This window comes from Pocillopora damicornis, chromosome 7 (genome assembly GCF_964200805.1).
Source record: "Pocillopora damicornis chromosome 7, jaPocDami1.2, whole genome shotgun sequence".
Lineage (NCBI taxonomy): Eukaryota > Metazoa > Cnidaria > Anthozoa > Scleractinia > Pocilloporidae > Pocillopora > Pocillopora damicornis.
Genome location: NC_142676.1, coordinates 22,904,162 through 22,922,152, shown reverse-complemented (window position 1 = coordinate 22,922,152; position 17,991 = coordinate 22,904,162). Strand labels below are relative to the sequence as shown.

General features: G+C 38.4%; 3 protein-coding genes, 1 long non-coding RNA gene and 1 pseudogene across 6 annotated transcripts; 1 reads left to right on the top strand and 4 right to left on the bottom strand.

Moving 5' to 3' along the window:
* Positions 1 to 116: 116 nt before the first annotated feature.
* On the bottom strand, positions 117 to 1,514 carry LOC149043185 (uncharacterized). The gene is made up of 2 exons (XR_016188445.1): positions 1,317 to 1,514; positions 117 to 677 (listed from the first exon to the last, which is right to left on the bottom strand). It is a non-coding gene; the product is annotated as an uncharacterized LOC149043185 (long non-coding RNA).
* Positions 1,515 to 3,808: 2,294 nt separating this feature from the next.
* Positions 3,809 to 5,507, bottom strand: LOC149043184 (heat shock protein beta-1-like). Its single transcript, XM_089212329.1, has 2 exons — positions 5,331 to 5,507; positions 3,809 to 5,033 (listed from the first exon to the last, which is right to left on the bottom strand). Exons 1-2 carry the CDS (start codon positions 5,369 to 5,371, stop codon positions 4,310 to 4,312), a joined length of 765 nt encoding a protein of 254 aa, XP_089068455.1. The 5' UTR covers positions 5,372 to 5,507; the 3' UTR covers positions 3,809 to 4,309.
* A 2,204-nt stretch (positions 5,508 to 7,711) lies between these two features.
* LOC149043183 (uncharacterized) lies at positions 7,712 to 9,246 on the bottom strand (annotated as a pseudogene). Its single transcript, XR_016188871.1, has 2 exons — positions 9,089 to 9,246; positions 7,712 to 8,452 (listed from the first exon to the last, which is right to left on the bottom strand). The product of XR_016188871.1 is annotated as an uncharacterized LOC149043183 (transcript).
* Positions 9,247 to 10,218: 972 nt separating this feature from the next.
* LOC149043182 (uncharacterized) lies at positions 10,219 to 14,327 on the top strand. 2 transcript variants are annotated; one of them, XM_089212332.1, is made up of 3 exons: positions 10,219 to 10,344; positions 10,973 to 11,035; positions 12,695 to 14,327. In XM_089212332.1, exon 3 carries the CDS (start codon positions 13,048 to 13,050, stop codon positions 13,591 to 13,593), a length of 546 nt encoding a protein of 181 aa, XP_089068458.1. In that variant the 5' UTR covers positions 10,219 to 10,344; positions 10,973 to 11,035; positions 12,695 to 13,047; the 3' UTR covers positions 13,594 to 14,327. The 2 variants fall into 2 exon arrangements, with proteins under 2 accessions (XP_089068458.1, XP_089068459.1); XM_089212333.1 differs by lacking the exons at positions 10,219 to 10,344; positions 10,973 to 11,035 and having other exon boundaries at positions 12,902 to 13,640; positions 13,783 to 13,900.
* Positions 14,328 to 16,303: 1,976 nt separating this feature from the next.
* Positions 16,304 to 17,988, bottom strand: LOC149043181 (uncharacterized). Its single transcript, XM_089212312.1, has 2 exons — positions 17,834 to 17,988; positions 16,304 to 17,536 (listed from the first exon to the last, which is right to left on the bottom strand). Exons 1-2 carry the CDS (start codon positions 17,872 to 17,874, stop codon positions 16,813 to 16,815), a joined length of 765 nt encoding a protein of 254 aa, XP_089068438.1. The 5' UTR covers positions 17,875 to 17,988; the 3' UTR covers positions 16,304 to 16,812.
* Positions 17,989 to 17,991: the final 3 nt, after the last annotated feature.

Genomic DNA, 17,991 nt, shown 5'->3' with positions numbered 1-17,991 from the left:
TCTAATTTGGTGTCTGCCGGTTCATCTCTGGTGGAGGGCTTCGGTTCATCCTCTGATTCTTTTGTTTCCAGGAGGACATCAACCGCTCTCTCGCGCGGCAATAAGGCGGGGTCACGTGATGCTTCGACTATCAGCAGGCCTTTTGACAAGCGTGATCTTACTGAACTGACGACGACGTCTTCAGGCAGCAGAACCCGGTGACTGAAGCCACGTGACCGATTGGCCCTACCATCTTCTAATGTGCGTTTTCCACGGACAATTAACTCTTTTCCATGCAGCTGAATCTTTATCTCTTCTGGCTTAAAGCCACTGACATCCAACTTGGTCTCAAATTTTCCGTCATCCTCTTTCTCTTCCACGTGCTTTAAGCCCTCTATGATGAGGACGTTGCCATCTTGAGTAGTGCGTGACGTGACAGTAGTCGGATCGACATTTTGCGGAAGTGGAAAGACTCTCTTGAACTCCCAAGTGTCGAATCCATCTTCTCTCTCTGAATGGTGCTTTCCATGTAGGGTCACCTTGTCGCTATCAACTTCAAGTGCGATGTTTTCAGGTTTGTAGTGCCTCCGTAGAAGAGTTCCTGCACCCAGCAGCCGACTTCTTGTTCACACGCCAAAGCCATCTGCCTCCATAGCTCGTGGAAAAAGTCGAACCATCCAGGCTCTCGATTATTGTAACTGTAAGATAAAGAAAGGAATAAGTCATCGGAAACGCTGAAATACTTACGTGAGGGTGGCAAAGGATTCATAGGTGACATGTGATTAAGGTCAGAATATTGATATGTGACGCGTGAATTTTACAGAAAGGCGAGCGCGATTCGTGAAGCTATAAACCAGCGTGAGGCGTGGTTACCCTCCTGAAATATATGTCTTTTGCGGTAAAAAGCTCAGGATTTGATGACACCTTGTACACAAGAAGAGAGATTTGAAGTTTTCCTTTAATATAATTGACGCGTTAATTTGTTTATAAAAGGTGTATTTGACGAGATCGGTACCCCCGCCTCACAACTGTGAATGTGTACCAAGTTTCATGAAATTGTATTCACTTTTTACATGGATGCAGTACAGTTTAAGAAATAGACGATAATCTAAGATTTACTGTAAGGCGTGCATGGGTCAAATTGTACTCTTACCGAAAGTAATCTACCCGGAAAATCGAACACAACTCTATGGAAAGATTAAAGTCTGTTATAGTATAAATTCCACCTAAGCTAATCCCTTGCGAAAATTTATACCATAGTGAAAGCGGTCACTTTTTCTTTGATTTCCTCTCGCATTATCAAATATATCTATGTATGGATTTTTTTAAAAACTAACTTGCATTGTTGATAGGTCGGAAATGGGAAAGGAAAAGCCATGCTGTCTTATTTTTGAACTTCTTCTGTAGATACTTGACTTCTTGTTTCTTCCAGGACTTCTGGAAGTTTTGTAAATTGTTGATCGCTCCGCAAAGCTTCCCTTTTATATGCTTTGGACGATCTATGTCCAGTGAATTTAAACTCTTTGTCAGTACTTCGTAATTATAACGGAAGACGAATTTATCCTGATACAATGTGACTGGACGAAAATGAGCATATTTTTAATTTTAACTGGAAAGAGCGAGTTGATTCTGGAAACTGAAAGACGTAAAGACGTAAAGAGACCTAAAATTGTTATATTAACATTTTATTATGCCCTAAAAAGATGCTGGGAACACCTGAAGTCATTTCCAAATCAACAACAACCTCGTGAATGCAAAGTGGTGGACATGCGAATTGCACGTCCAACAGCGATCTTTTCTTGTAAAAAGCCGATAACAAAGAAAATAATATGTAAGTAAACCTAACAAAAAATCGGCGGTTGTCAGAGACAAAATAAACCAGTACGGTTTCTTACAAAGACGTTGTTTTGCTACAATCAGATAGAGGACAAGGGCATTGCTAGAAATAGCCACGGCAGGGAGAAACCAGCCAAAACTATTGTTTAAATCTTTTGCCTCCATGCTCAGGAAACTCAAGAGACCGCGCGGCTTAATTGATTTTGACTGGTTAAAACAAACCTCGACTCGAGAAGTACGAGTACGGGACAAACAAAAGTAAACTTAATAAATGCCAGATATAAGTTGTTTGTCGTCTAATTTTCAGCATTGTTTAAAGTAACTTGCTTAAGTTTCTCCAATTTCCATTTCGTTATGGTATTATTATTCGATTTATATTATTATTGTTTTTGTCAGTACTTCGTAATTATGACGGAAGACGAATTTATCCTGAGACAATGTGACTGGACGGAAATGAGCATATTTTTAATTTTAACTGGAAAGAGCGAGTTGATTCTGGAAACTGAAAGACGTAAAGAGACCCAAAATTATAAAATTAACATTAATGCTCCCAAAAAAGATGCTGAGAAAAGCTGAAGTCATTCCAAAATCAACAACAACCTCATGGAGGCAAAATGGCGAAAATGCAAATTGCACTTTCAACAGCGATCTTTTCCTGTAAAAAACCCCACAATAACTAAAATAATATGTACGCAAACCTAACAAAAAAATCGGCGGTTGTCAGAGACAAAATTAACCTGTACAGTTTCTTGCAAAGACGTTGTTTTGCAACAATCAGATAGATGACAAGGGTATTGCTAGAAATCGCCACAGCAGGGAGAAACCAGCCTAAAGTACTGATCAAATCTTCTCCCTTCATGCTCAAGAAACTCAAGAGACCGCGCGGCTTAACTGGTTTTGACTGACTAAAACAAACCTCGACGTAAGATCTTCGAGAAGTACGAGTACGTGACAAACAAAAATAAACTTAGTAAATGCCAGATATGAGTTGTTTGTCGTTTAATTTTCAGCATTGTTTAAAGTAACTTGTTTAAGTTTCTCCAATTTCCATTTCATTATGGTATTGTTAGTCCAACCCTTATTGTCTTTGACAGTTTTAAGGGATGACTGGTATCGCTAATTCAAAGAAGTTCGCTCTTTATCAAATTTCATATCGAATGAAGTTTCCGAAATGATTCTATGCAGGGTACAAAGTGATAGAAAGGTTATTGTGAAAAGTTGGGTTTCGTTTGGACTAAACACCATTAAATAGATGAGAATCAATCGCGATTTGTCGCTTAACCTCATTTCCAATGGAGTTTCTGGATGGAAACAAAGCCTGTTTACTCAACGATTTGTATAGGTAATCGCATGGGGCCGAGTAAAATTAAAGATTAATATCACGCGTGTTTTCAGAAGTTGCTGAAAACACAAGTGAGATTAATCCTCGATTTTACGAGGACCCATTGCGATTACTCGTTAATGAAATAGAGGCGAAAAATACTGAATTTATGAATGCGCTCTTGAGTAATCAGTCACAGGAAGCTATTTAATGTTGACAAAGAATCAATCGCCACAAACGCGCGAATGAGGTAAGTTTAAATTTTATTTTTGCACAAACATACCAGGGCATTGAAAACCAGGCCTGCTGACAAACTTTCAACTTTTTGGCAACAACTACTCAATAGCATAAGCTGTTGCTAGGCAACCTGAGGACCAATCGGCAGCAAGTAATTTTGCCCTCTTCACAAGCAAAATTAAGAAAAAATACCCTCTTCATTATTGACCAATCAGCATTCAGTTATTTTTCCCCCTATGTTATTAGGATATGAACAAAAACTAATACACGAGGTTTCGTTTGAATGTAATTCTTCATCTATCTCAACTGCGCGCCCCGTTTTCATTATATTTCAGTTTTAGAAACAATCTGGGTCGCCTATAAACAAATTAAGCAAATTCAAAGAAAGGTTTCCTTTCTAGTTTTGCAGCAATAAACCCAAAAACAGAAATACACTGATGGTTTTAAAATTTATTGAATTAATTCACTTCAATTGTCGAGGGCTTAATTTAAACGACAGTACTAATATCATACCATGTATAAAGAGATAGTTTTAGAATTGAAACAGAAAAAGATAGCAAATATTTTCGACTAAAAAAAATAATAAGCTCAGAGTCTATTACTCCCTATAAAAATTGCAAAAATAATACAATAATATTTGAATATGAACGTTTTTGCTTCAATTCAATTATAATCATAAACATTCTAGTTGAAAACTTAATCATAATATAACTTTGTCAGTTTTGACTATATTTTTCATTGAACAGAACAAAGATCCTCGTATCTCTCATCTGTTACGTTGCTACTTTTGTCATACATCAAAGACGCGCTTTTTAAGTTTCTGCTATTTCAGTACTAGTTAAGGGCTTAGTTTTCCTTACATGAAATAATTAGCGGCAATAAAATTGATCAAATACGATAGGTACATTTTGGTCTTGTCGTTCTTAAAAGATGAAATTACTCCACAGTTTCTGCTGTTTCACCGCTGGTGGAGGGCTTTGGCTCATCCTCTAGTTCATCTGTCTCCATGATAATGTCTACGGCTCTCTCGCTTGGCAACAAAGCAGGGTCACGTGATGCTTCAATCGTCAGCAGGCCTTCCTTTGACAATCGCGACGACACCGAAGCAAGAACTATGTCATCAGGCAGCAGAATGCGGCGGCTATAATCACGTGACCGGTAAACCTCGCCATCTTCCGATTTGTGTTTCCCATTGACACTTAACTCGTTTCCACGGATCTGTACCTTGATCTCCTCTGGCTTAAAGCCACTGACATCCAGCTTAATTTTAAATTTCCCGTCATCCTCCTTCTCTTCCAGCCGTTTTGAGCCCTCAATAACGAGGGCGCCGCCATTTCGGGTAGTGCGTGACGTCACGGTAGTCGGATCGATATCTTGTGGTAGTTTAAAGACTCTCTTGAACTCGCTTGTGTCAAATCCATCTTCTCTCTCTGAGCGATGCTGCCCCTGTAAAGTCACCTTGTCGCTATTAACTTTGAGTGTGATATCTTCAGGTTTGAACTGGTTTAGTGGGACAGAAGCGATCTTCACTACTCCCTTGTGAGACTGTTGCTGTCTTTTACGGCAGTAAGGGTTGGCCACTTCTTGTTCATATGCCGATGCGATCTCTCTCCACAGATCGTGGAAAAAGTCGAGCCCTCCAGGCACGCGGTTGTAGTAACTGCAACATGGAAGAAATCAAAATTTTTAATATGATAGTCGAAAAAAAAAAACACTCGCGCATCTTTGAAGTGTCTAAACAGGTAGAAATATTTTACTCTTATCTATTCGTAGCCGTGGCTTTTCCAACGAAAGTTCAGGAATACTCTCACAGACAATAATAACTAAGGATGTTGGCACTTCCATCGATATTGAATGATTCATTAGTGATAGAAGATAGGTACATTACTCAAGCATAGATAAATAAGTTTACCGAGGATCTACACTGATATTTGTGTTGAAATAGTTAGGAACTCACCTGCACGGATGATAAGCTGGAAATCTAAAAACGAGAGCCATATTTTTCCTCTGTTAAAATTTTTCTTTTGCTTCCTGTAGTTTGTAGTTACTTCTTTCTTCTTGGATCTCCTAAGTCTTCTTAAGAACTGTTGATCACTCTGCGAAAAGCGTCCATATATACTCGTGGCTTTTATTCTAGAAGGATCCACTGTTGCTAAAATTAGAGGACTTGTCAGTGCCTCGTAAGAATGACTGGTTGCCTTTTCATCCTGACACAGCAGCTCGAGCGCAAGGTAGAAATTTCCCGAAAATTCTAGAAAATTTGTTATCAGGAGTGAAATGGACGCTGGGAGAGGTATGACGTCATTTTGCAATATGGCGGACATGTGGGAAGAATATTTCGTCGATCTTGCTGCGATTACAAAAGAATTTGTCCGCGAAAAAGTGCAAAAAATTTTATTTTAGGGAAAATTTGGCTTGATAAACATCAGTAACTTTTTTAACGGCGTCCCCTACGCAACAAATAAGGTATTAAGGTCAGTGGCTTCACTTTCTTGGAGTCTGTTTAGCTCTACTTACTTTATTTTAAGTTACCGACGGCGTACAAGGATTCATTGAGATGAGGGCTTTTGGTTTGGGGGCATTGTGGTGTGCCTGATAGTGTTATTTTTCTGGTGAGGACACTCTTATGCCTGTGGACCAAGTGGTGGCTGACATTTCGCCTCACACACGATTAAATTATAGCTGTGCGCCTCATTGAATCTTTTGCCAATTATTTTGCCATTTTGCTTGTTCATCATAAACATTTAGTATGGTAACGTTGTCAGGATGCGTGGGTTACGCATTAGGGGATGAGATAATTAGAAAGGTAAAGTTATGATGCTGCGGTATTTCATTATTAATAGAGCATAGCAGCAAGGACAGTCATCTGTTCGATGAATTCAATGTATGACAGTCAAAAATGTCTAACTTTATGAGTGTCAGGTGGTCTTTGAGAAATTTCAAATTTATGATGGTTTTGAAGTCAATGAAATATCTGAACCTGCACACTCAGTAAAACTGCAAATTAAAGGCAGGCAACTTAATATCTGTGGCCATAACATCAATATGCATATTGTCCATACTGTTTTCTATACAATTCCTAAGGTGCTGGGGAGAGGAATTTGTTTAACAATCAAGAGCTTTAGTTTGTGATCATTTCCTTTATTCTTGTGACTGAATGTGTGATTTGGGGAGTGAGATTTTAGGAGAATTTAGATGCTAGTCACTCAAAGGGGTCTAAGGGTTAATAACTCAAAAGAGCATGAAAAATAAAAATAAAGCCAAGTTTGATTTCAATGTGAGTTTTGCTAACTCTGTTTCACACAGATATGGTAATCTTTACTATAATTTTATTTTTTGGGTGCGACAAGATGTTAAATAAGCATTTATACAATGTTGAATTGGAATGAATTGATAAGATCCTTCTGGGATCATACAGATGCTTTGCTGACAGCTTATCCCCTCAACAGCTGCCACTTGAGGTCTGTTTAAGACAGTTTCAGAGAATTTTTAATATTCCAGTAAAATTCTGTGGATCCATTTGGACTTTTTTTCAGTTATGCTGATCATATAGGGGAGGAGCTAAATATTTTGTCCAAGGTAATGACTTAATGACTTCCCTATTCATTCTGTAGGTCTATAGGTGACAAACAGTTTGGGATGGATTTTGACACAAACATGAATTCCATGTGTCATTTCTTGAACAAATTGTGGTGGGTTACTTGCTGAAATATGAGCAAGTCTTGCTTTCCAGTAGCAAATAAATTTAATGCCCTGTATCTGTAACAGATTAAGTGGAATGTCACATTTAAGTTCTTTTGCCTTGAGACCCCACACTCTAAGTGGGACTTTCTGGATGAGACCAAGAAAACAATTTTGATGTTTTCAAATATTTATTGCATAATCTCCTTCCCTAAAATAACGTTAAAACAGCCACTGTTAAAACTGAGTAAAGGGGTAAGTTTGTAAAGAATCTGTAATGCTGTGTCAGTGGGAATAATAACAGGGTAATAAGGTATTATTATTAACCGACCCTAACCATTACTTTGAGGAATGGCTAATGCTTGAAATGTCAGCTTTTAAACTCTTTATGGTAGCCACTCAGTTGATAATACTAAGTTACCCTGTAATGTTGCTAACTTCATTTACAATTCTTTCATATGCTTTTTTCCTTTGAAGTATATAATTCTAACAAAAGTTGTCAAATATGTAAAGTCAAACTAGATATGTTATTTGCATCATTTATGACCTTGATAAAAAACGATTTTCATGAAACTTTTCTTGCCTGAATTAATCAACTGTACCAACATTTATCAATAAGATTCATATACCATGTCATCTCTTTCTTACAAACTCGATCTACTCTAATTTGGTGTCTGCTGGTTCATCTCTGGTGAAGGGCTTCGGTTCATCTCTGGTGAAGGGCTTCGGTTCATCCTCTGTTTCATTTGTCTCCAGGAGGACATCAACCGCTCCGGCTCTCGCGCGGCAATAAGGCGGGGTCACGTGATGCTTCGACCATCAGCAGGCCTTCTTTTGACAAGCGTGATCTTACTGAACTGACGACGACGTCTTCAGGCAGCAGAACACGGTGACTGAAGCCACGTGACCGATTGGCCCTACCATCTTCTAATGTGCGTTTTCCACAGACAATTAACTCTTCCATGCGGCTGAATCTTTATCTCTTCTGGCTTAAAGCCACTGACATCCAACTTGGTCTCAAATTTTCCGTCATCCTCTTTCTCTTCCACTCGCTTTAAGCCCTCTATGATGAGGACGCCGCCATCTTGAGTAATGCGTGACGTGACATTAGTCGGATCGACATTTTGCGGAAGTGGAAAGACCCTCTTGAACTCGCATGTGTTGAATCCATCTTCTCTCTCTGAATGGTGCTTTCCATGTAGGGTTACCTTGTCCCTATCAACTTCAAGTGCGATGTTTTCAGGTTTGAAGTGCCTCAGTAGAACAGACGCAATCTTCACGGTTCCCTTGTTAGACAGTTCGTGCACCCAGTAGCCGACTTCTTGTTGATATGCCAAAGCCATCTGTCTCCATAGCTCGTGGAAAAAGGCGAACCATCTAGGCTCTCGATTATTGTGGCTGTAAGATAAAGAAAGGAATAAGTCATCGAAAACGCACAAATACTTACGTGAGGGTAACAAAGGATTCATAGGTGACATGTGATTAAGGCCAGAATATTGATATATGATGCGTGAATTTTACAGAAAGGCGAGCGCGATTCGTGAAGTTATAAACCAGCGTGAGGCGTGATTACCCTCCTGAAATATACGTTTTTTCGGTAAAAAGCTCAGGATTTCATGACACCTTGTACACAAGAAGAGAGATTTGAAGTTTTCCTTTAATATACTTGACGCGTTAATTTGTTTATAAAAGGTGTATTTGACGAGATCGGTACCCCCGCCTCACAACAGTGAATGTGTACCAAGTTTCATGAAATTGTATTCACATTTTACATGGATGTAGTACAGTTTAAGAAATAGACGATAATCTAAGATTTACTGTAAGGCGTGCATGGGTCAAATTGTACTCTAATCGAAAGTACTCTACCCGGAATATCAAAAACTATACTATGGAAAGATTAAAGTCGGTTATGATATGAATTCCACGGCAGCTAAGCCCTTGCGAAATTTGGACTACAGTGAAAGCGGTCACTTTTTCCTTGATTTCCTCTTGCATTATCAAATATATCTATATATGGATTTTTTTAAAACTTACTTGCGTTGTTGATAGGTTGGAAATGGGAAAGGAAAAGCCATGCCTTCATATTTTTGAACTTCTGTAGATACTTGACTTCTTGTTTCTTTCAGGACTTCTGGAAGTTTGCTAAATTGTTGATCGCTCCACAAAGCTTCCCTTTTATATGCTTTGGACGATCTGTCTCCAATAAATTTAAACTCTTTGTCAGTACTTCGTTATTATGACGGAAGACGAATTTATCCTGACACAATGTGACTGGACGAAAATGAGTATATTTTTAATTTTAACTAGAAAGAGCGAGTTGATTCTGGAAACTGAAAGACGCAAAGACGTAAAGAGACCTAAAATTGTTATATTAACATTTTATGCCCGAAAAAGATGCGGGAAAACCTGAAGTCGTTTCCAAATCCACAACAACCTCGTGAATGCAGAGTGGTGGACATTAGAATTGCACGTCCAACAGCGATCTTTTCTTGTAAAAAGCCGATAACAAAGAAAATAATATGTACGTAAACCTTACAAAAAAATCGGCGGTTGTCAGAGACAAAATAAACCAGTACGGTTTCTTACAAAGAGGTCATTTTGCTACAATCAGATAGATGACAAGGGTATTGCTAGAAATCGCCACGGCAGGGAGAAACCGGCCAAAACTCTTGTTTAAATCTTTTGCCTCCATGCTCAGGAAACTCAAGCGACCGCGCGGCTTAATTGATTTTGACTGGTTAAAACAAACCTCGACTCGAGAAGTACGAGTACGGGAGAAACAAAAATAAACTTAATAAATGCCAGATATGAGTTGTTTGTCGTTTAATTTTCAGCATTGTTTAAAGTAACTTGGTTAAGTTTCTCCAATTTCCATTTTATTATGGTATTATTTTTCGATTTATTGCCCCCGCAGGGTTTTTGGCCCTGGGGCCAAAAACCCGAAGAGGCACCTTAGGACTCCCCGCGTAATTGCCCCCGCAGGGTTTTTGGCCCCAGAGGGCCAAAAACCCGAGGAGGCACCTTAGGACTCCCCGCGTAATATAGAGGAAGACTGGAGAAGAGAGAATGTGGGTATTTTCGGTAGATCATAACCAGAAAAAATCTCGATTTGATCGCTTGCACGGCCGCAAGGTATCAACGTTTTTCCCGCAAATGGTCATGGGCGGCCAGCAAAAAGACACGCGCGCGAGGACTTTTAGGATCGGCGTCTTCGACACGAGATTTGTCCTTGTCGAGATTTCGAGTTAAGCGTCCCTGAAAAGCGTCGAGAAGCGTTTCCAAGTGTAACGGTAAGTGTGTATAGCATCTTTCTAACAATTAAAGGTAGTTTTGAGTTTAAAAGGTGATCAAAATCCGTCAAAAGAGAAACAGTTGTGTGAAGTCTCGATCGAAGGCGGCGGAGGGTCCACAGCTCAGTCAGCTAACGTGAGAACTTAAGGCAAAGAACTTGCAGCATAATTAAAGTATAACCAGATATCAAATACATGAAAAAGTTGAGCTTCTAACTCGTTTGCTTTGATGTTGGATTATTCTCTGAGTTTTAGAGTTTCTTCGGTCAAAGTCCACGCGACCATCAAAGTGTGAAAATCGGGTGAAAAGCGTGGAGAGTGCTGTTTTGTGCTTTAAAGCTGTCTTGACTCATTTGTGTTATACAGAAGTTAATTCAGAAATAATTTCACCGATGCTCAGAAGACGGTGTAAGTTTAGCATTTTGACCGAAAGACTCGGTTAACTCCGATTTGTCAGCCGCAAATCAAGCTTATTCCACAAAGCCGAAAGACTCGACAATTTCTGGATTTGTCAGAGGCAAGTCTGTTATTGGGCGCGAAGGACTCGCAGCACCATTGAAAGTAAACAGTAGTCAAAGAAAGGAAATTACTGGTTGTAACTAGGGATTTGACTTTTGATTATTTTCAGAGTGATACTTACTACAATCGACGTGTTCAAGAGGTACGAAAACGCTGTTGGATCATTACTTGGGTGAGTGTTACATGTTTCCTCAGTTGGAACAAAGAAACGTTCAGTCATGTGGAAACGAAAAAGCCACTTTATGAATTCAGTTTTAAGTACCCCAGGAACTTATTCTTGTGCGTTGGATAGTTTCCTTGAGATATCATCCCATCTATTTTTACCCTATTTGTCAATACTAACTGCGCGAAATGAATTCACAGAACTCCTTTTCAATACATGTGCAAGATACATTGAGTCACAAGAAAATGACAGATTGTTGAGAGAACTAAGGGAACCGCTTTGGGTATATTTACAACACCATTGCCCCTCGTTTTTGTCAAGAGATTGTAATGCGTGCTTCAGTCAGATTTTCGAGGAACGAACCTTTGGTGATCTTTCTTCAGAGGAAATGAATATATTTTCATCTAAGAGAATCTTTGAGTCATTTTGTAAGACCTGCCATGACACTGTAGCTCTCAAAAGTTCTATTTTGGTTAACTATGTGACAAGATCAGCATTACAAAAATGTCAATTGGATCACAATTCTTGGCCACATTTTATCTCTGCTATTCAAACTGAACCAGGAAAGTTGAATTGTCCTAATTGTGAAACCCCTACAGATGACCCAGTTTTAACCTATAGTTCACAGGCAAAATTTATCTTTATTGAATTCTCTCCGGAACTTATGGATTTGATAAATTTGTGTGAAAATATGCATGTAGGCTCATGTGAATATAAGTTAAAGGGGATGGTGCGTTGTTATAATGGACATTTTACCTGTGCAGTTCTTACTCAAGGGAACTGGACCTACATTGATGATCTTTGTGTAGGTGTTAAAGAATTTTGTAGTTTAGCCACCCTGAAAAGAAACTTTGCTAAAGGATGGTTCTTTGTAATTTATGAAAGCATGAGCATGTTTAACATAGAAGCAGATCCTATGGCATACAGTAGTTCAATGAATAGTAACAACATGACAGAGGAAGTTCAGTTGGGTGATTGTGAAATAAACCCATTAATCTCAAAGAGGGGACATTTTATGAATTCTATTCTAAGTGTCCCTAATATGTACTCCTGTGCAGTGGACACTTTTTTAGAAGTCTCATCCCATCTATTTTTACCCTATTTGTCTACACTGACTGTGCGAAATCAATTCACAGAACTCCTTTTCAACACATGTAAAAGATACATTGAATCACAAGGAAATGATAGAACGTTGAGAGAAATAAGGAAACCAATTTGGGTATATTTACAGCAACATTGCCCCTCGTTTTTGGCAAGGGATTCTAATGCATTCTTCAGTCAGATTTTCAAGGAATGAACCTTTGGTGATCTTTCTTCAGAGGAAATGAATATATTTTCATCTCAGAGAATCTTTGAGTCATTTTGTAAGACCTGCCATGACAATGTAGCTCTCAAAAGCTCTATTTTGGTTAACTATGTGACGAGATCTGCATTACAAAAATGTCAATTGGATTGCAATTCTTGGCCACATTTTATCTCTGCTATTCAAACTGAACCAAGAAAGTTGAATTGTCCTAATTGTGAAACCCCTACAGATGATTCAGTTTTAACCTATAGTTCACAGACAAAATTTGTCTTTATTGAATTCTCTCCGGAACTTATGGATATGATACGTTTGTGTGAAAATATGCATGTAGGTTTAATATAAAATAAACATTTTTTTTTCAGGCTTTACTGGATATGTACAAAGAGTAGACCGAAATCGAAAAGGCCAGCAAGGATTTACATATTACTTCTACATCATTCTGCAGACGGTAGTAGACCAAACGCAGATGATAAGAATAATGATAAGTTCGATGAATGACACCACGAAAAGCCAGCTTTTCAAAGACAAACAAAAAGCACAACAGCCCATCACCATAACCAACCTTAGGGTTGTTCAGAGTGGCATGGTGTTTATGCACCAGAACAGCATTGTTAAGGATGTCTCCGCGATGGCCATTCCATTTAAATATGTACCACCAGCAACACCACCCATTACATCTGTAGCAGATGTTTTAAAAACTAAGAGGTAAGGGGATATGGTCACAGTCTCAGGCTTAATTCGATGGGACAGTGAAGCTTCAACACCACAAAACTCTAAAGATGGTAAATTAGTAGACTCAACAGGAACTATAGATATTTCGATTTGGTCAGACCACATTTCTCTGATCAAGGAAGGGGATTTCTTTGAGATCTCCAACTGCACTGTAAAGTACTACTATGGGTTGAAAATCAGTACCACTACAGAAACCCTCATAAAGCCAGCCAAGAAGAAAAATATTACCAATGTAAATACAGATACAACTGCTATCAAGCCTCAAATCTGCTGCTCAGAAATACAAAATGTCATCATTGACACTAATGCAATGTGCAACACCAAAGGATGTAAGAGCAAAATCACAGGAAACACAGAATCTAAAGTTATGGTTCGTTGCACAGCCTGCAACAGAGCAATGCTCGTTAAAAACTGTTACGTTGACATGAGCATGAGCTTTCAACTGGAAAAGGAAGAGAAGCAATTCAACGTTGTGGCAAACCATGCCACACTCAGCGTCTACCTAAACGAGGACATTTTCCAATACTGAAACAACATAGATGAACTAACAGAAAAACTTCTGTTGCTGGAAAATGTTGACTTCACATTGTCAAAAAACGGTAAATTTATCAGCGAGATAGTAAATCACCAACTGTAGCCACCAACGCAAGAAAAATCAAAAAATGAGTAATAAACCAAACATTGTTTCATGTTGGTGACCATCATATTTGGACACTGTACCATCTTGACATTCAAGGATAACTCCAAAAGTTCAAACAAAAATACTTTATTTTTAATTATTTTTTATATCAATGTTGTTCCAGTTTGAAATTTTATTCATACAACTTTACTTAATATCAGAGTTAAAAACACAATCGTCACTTAAAATAGATTTTAAAAAATATATTGTATATATAGTTTTGTTCAAATTTCATGCTTTTCTCTTGTTTCTACTTTTTATAAGCCAAATATATTGTACATTCATTTAGTTCTATTTCCATTTTGATACCACATCACAATAGTTATATTGACAAAAAGCTCTAATCAATCAAAAAAGATCAATTATTATAAAAATATATTGTTGGTTCCAGTTACAATTCATCCACTTATCGTTTTTACAGTTTATAATAATAGAACGTTCTATTCAACAAACCAATTTTTCAATGCCTTTCAAACAAATTATATTTAAAATTGTCCTCTTAAGGTATAATTTTGTGTCTAATAACTATATAATAATAAATTGTTCTTCAATGCTGTCTATAAATTGTTCTCCAATACCACCTATAACATTCCAATGTTAAAACTCACCCAAGTCCCTACATTCTGCTTCTTCTTGATCGTGAAGATCAAACAAATTCTAAGTTAAACCACACAGCAAAAAAAAAAACCCCAAGCACTTCCCAAAACTACATCTTGTACACTTGTAGTATTTTGAGATCCAAAATTACTAAAACCAAAGTATTGAGCCGCAATTCCGTAACAGCATAACAGAAAAATTACACAACTGTAAACAACAAGCCCAACTCAAAAAAAAACAAAACAAAAGAAAATGGTACTGTAGGGCGGGGGCAGCTCTAGTGAGAACTATAACTAGTATAGAGGAAGACTGGAGAAGAGAGAATGTGGGTATTTTCGGTAGATCATAACCAGAAAAAATCTCGATTTGATCGCTTGCACGGCCGCAAGGTATCAACGTTTTTCCCGCAAATGGTCATGGGCGGTCAGCAAAAAGACGCGCGCGCGAGGACTTTTAGGATCGGCGTCTTTGACACGAGATTTGTCCTTGTCGAGATTTCGAGTTAAGCGTCCCTGAAAAGCGTCGAGAAGCGTTTCCAAGTGTAACGGTAAGTGTGTATAGCATCTTTCTAACAATTAAAGGTAGTTTTGAGTTTAAAAGGTGATCAAAATCCGTCAAAAGAGAAACAGTTGTGTGAAGTCTCGATCGAAGGCGGCGGAGGGTCCACAGCTCAGTCAGCTAACGTGAGAACTTAAGGCAAAGAACTTGCAGCATAATTAAAGTATAACCAGATATCAAATACATGAAAAAGTTGAGCTTCTAACTCGTTTGCTTTGATGTTGGATTATTCTCTGAGTTTTAGAGTTTCTTCGGTCAAAGTCCACGCGACCATCAAAGTGTGAAAATCGGGTGAAAAGCGTGGAGAGTGCTGTTTTGTGCTTAAAAGCTGTCTTGACTCATTTGTGTTATACAGAAGTTAATTCAGAAATAATTTCACCGATGCTCAGAAGACGGTGTAAGTTTAGCATTTTGACCGAAAGACTCGGTTAACTCCGATTTGTCAGCCGCAAATCAAGCTTATTGCACAAAGCCGAAAGACTCGACAATTTCTGTTGAGCTTCTAACTCGTTTGCTTTGATGTTGGATTATTCTCTGAGTTTTAGAGTTTCTTCGGTCAAAGTCCACGCGACCATCAAAGTGTGAAAATCGGGTGAAAAGCGTGGAGAGTGCTGTTTTGTGCTTAAAAGCTGTCTTGACTCATTTGTGTTAAACAGAAGTTAATTCAGAAATAATTTCACCGATGCTCAGAAGACGGTGTAAGTTTAGCATTTTGACCGAAAGACTCGGTTAACTCCGATTTGTCAGCCGCAAATCAAGCTTATTCCACAAAGCCGAAAGACTCGACAATTTCTGGATTTGTCAGAGGCAAGTCTGTTATTGGGCGCGAAGGACTCGCAGCACCATTGAAAGTAAACAGTAGTCAAAGAAAGGAAATTACTGGTTGTAACTAGGGATTTGACTTTTGATTATTTTCAGAGTGATACTTACTACAATCGACGTGTTCAAGAGGTACGAAAACGCTGTTGGATCATTACTTGGGTGAGTGTTACATGTTTCCTCAGTTGGAACAAAGAAACGTTCAGTCATGTGGAAACGAAAAAGCCACTTTATGAATTCAGTTTTAAGTACCCCAGGAACTTATTCTTGTGCGTTGGATAGTTTCCTTGAGATATCATCCCATCTATTTTTACCCTATTTGTCAATACTAACTGCGCGAAATGAATTCACAGAACTCCTTTTCAATACATGTGCAAGATACATTGAGTCACAAGAAAATGACAGATTGTTGAGAGAACTAAGGGAACCGCTTTGGGTATATTTACAACACCATTGCCCCTCGTTTTTGTCAAGAGATTGTAATGCGTGCTTCAGTCAGATTTTCGAGGAACGAACCTTTGGTGATCTTTCTTCAGAGGAAATGAATATATTTTAGTTTTGTAGGAATAAACCCAAAAAACAGAAATACGCTGGTGTTAAAACTTTATTGAATTAATTCATTTAAATTGTCGAGGGATTAATTTAAATGACAGCACTAATGTCATACCACGCATAAAGAGATAGTTTCAGAATTGAAACAGAAAAAGATAACAATTAAATCTTTTCGACTAAAAAAAATATAAGCTCAGAGTCTATTACTCCCGGTAAAAATTTCAAAAATAATACATTAATATTTGAATATGAAAGTTTTTTCTTCAATTCAATTACAATCATAAACATTCTAGTTGAAAACTTAATCATAACATAACTGTTGGTTTTGACTATATTTTTCATTCAACAGAGAAATTAAAGGTCTTCACACCTCTCATCTATTACGTTGCTACTTTTGCCATACATCAAATATGCGCTTTTTAAGTTTTTGCTATTTTAGTGCTAGTTAAAGGCTTAGTTTTCCTTACATGAAAGAATTAGCTGTACTGAAATTTATCAAATACGATTGGTACATTTTGGTCTTCTCGTTCTTAAGTGATCGAATTACTCTTCAGTTTCTGCTGTTTCACCGCTAGTGGAGGATTTTGGTTCGTCCTCTGGTTCATCTGTCTCCGTGGTAATGTTTACGGCTCTCTCGCTTGGCAACAAAGCGGGGTCACGTGATGCTTCAATCGTCAGCAGGCCTTCCTTTGACAATCGCGACGACACTGAACCAAGAACTATGTCATCAGGCAGCACAATGCGGCGGCTATAATCACGTGACCGGTAAACCTCGCCGTCTTCGGATTTGTGTTTTCCACTGACACTTAACTCATTTCCACGGATCTGTACCTTGATCTCCTCTGGCTTAAAGCCACTGACATCCAACTTGATTTCAAATTTTCCGTCGTCCTCCTTCTCTTCCACCAGTTTGGAGCCCTCAATAACGAGGGCGCCGCCATCTTGAGTAGTACGTGACGTTACGGTGGTCGGATCGATATCTTGTGGTAGTTTAAAGACTCTCTTGAACTCGCTTGTGTCAAATCCATCTTCTCTCTCTGAGCGATGCTGCCCATGTAAGGTCACCTTGTCGCTATCAACTTCCAATGTGATGTCTTCAGGTTTGAACTGGTTCAACGGGACAGAAGCGATCTTCACTACTCCCTTGTGAGACTGTTGCTGTCTTTTACGGCAGTAAGGGTTGCCGACTTCTTGTTCATGTGCCGATGCGATCTCCCTCCACAGATGGTGGAAAAAGTCGAACCCTGCAGGCACTCGGTTGTAATAACTGCAACACAGATGAAAAGCAAAATTTTTAAGATGATAGTCAAGAAAAAAAACACTCACACATCTCCTAAGTGTCTAAACAGGTAGAAATATTTTATTCTTATCTATACGTAGCCGCGGCTTCTCCAACGAAACTTCAGGGATACTTTCGCAGACAATAATAATTAAGTATATTAGCACGTCCCTTCATATTAAATGATTCATTAGTGTTAGAAGATAGGTACATTACTCAAGCATAGATAAATAAATTTACTAAGACTCTACATTGACATTTGTATTAAAACAGTTTGGAACTCACTTGCACGGATGATAGGTTGGAAATCTGAAAACGAGAGCCATATTTTTCCTCTGATAAAATTCTTCTTTTGCTTCCTGTAGCTTGTAGTTACTTCTTTCTTGTAGGATCTCTGAAGTCTTCTTAAGAACTGTTGATCACTCTGCGAAAAGCGTCCATAT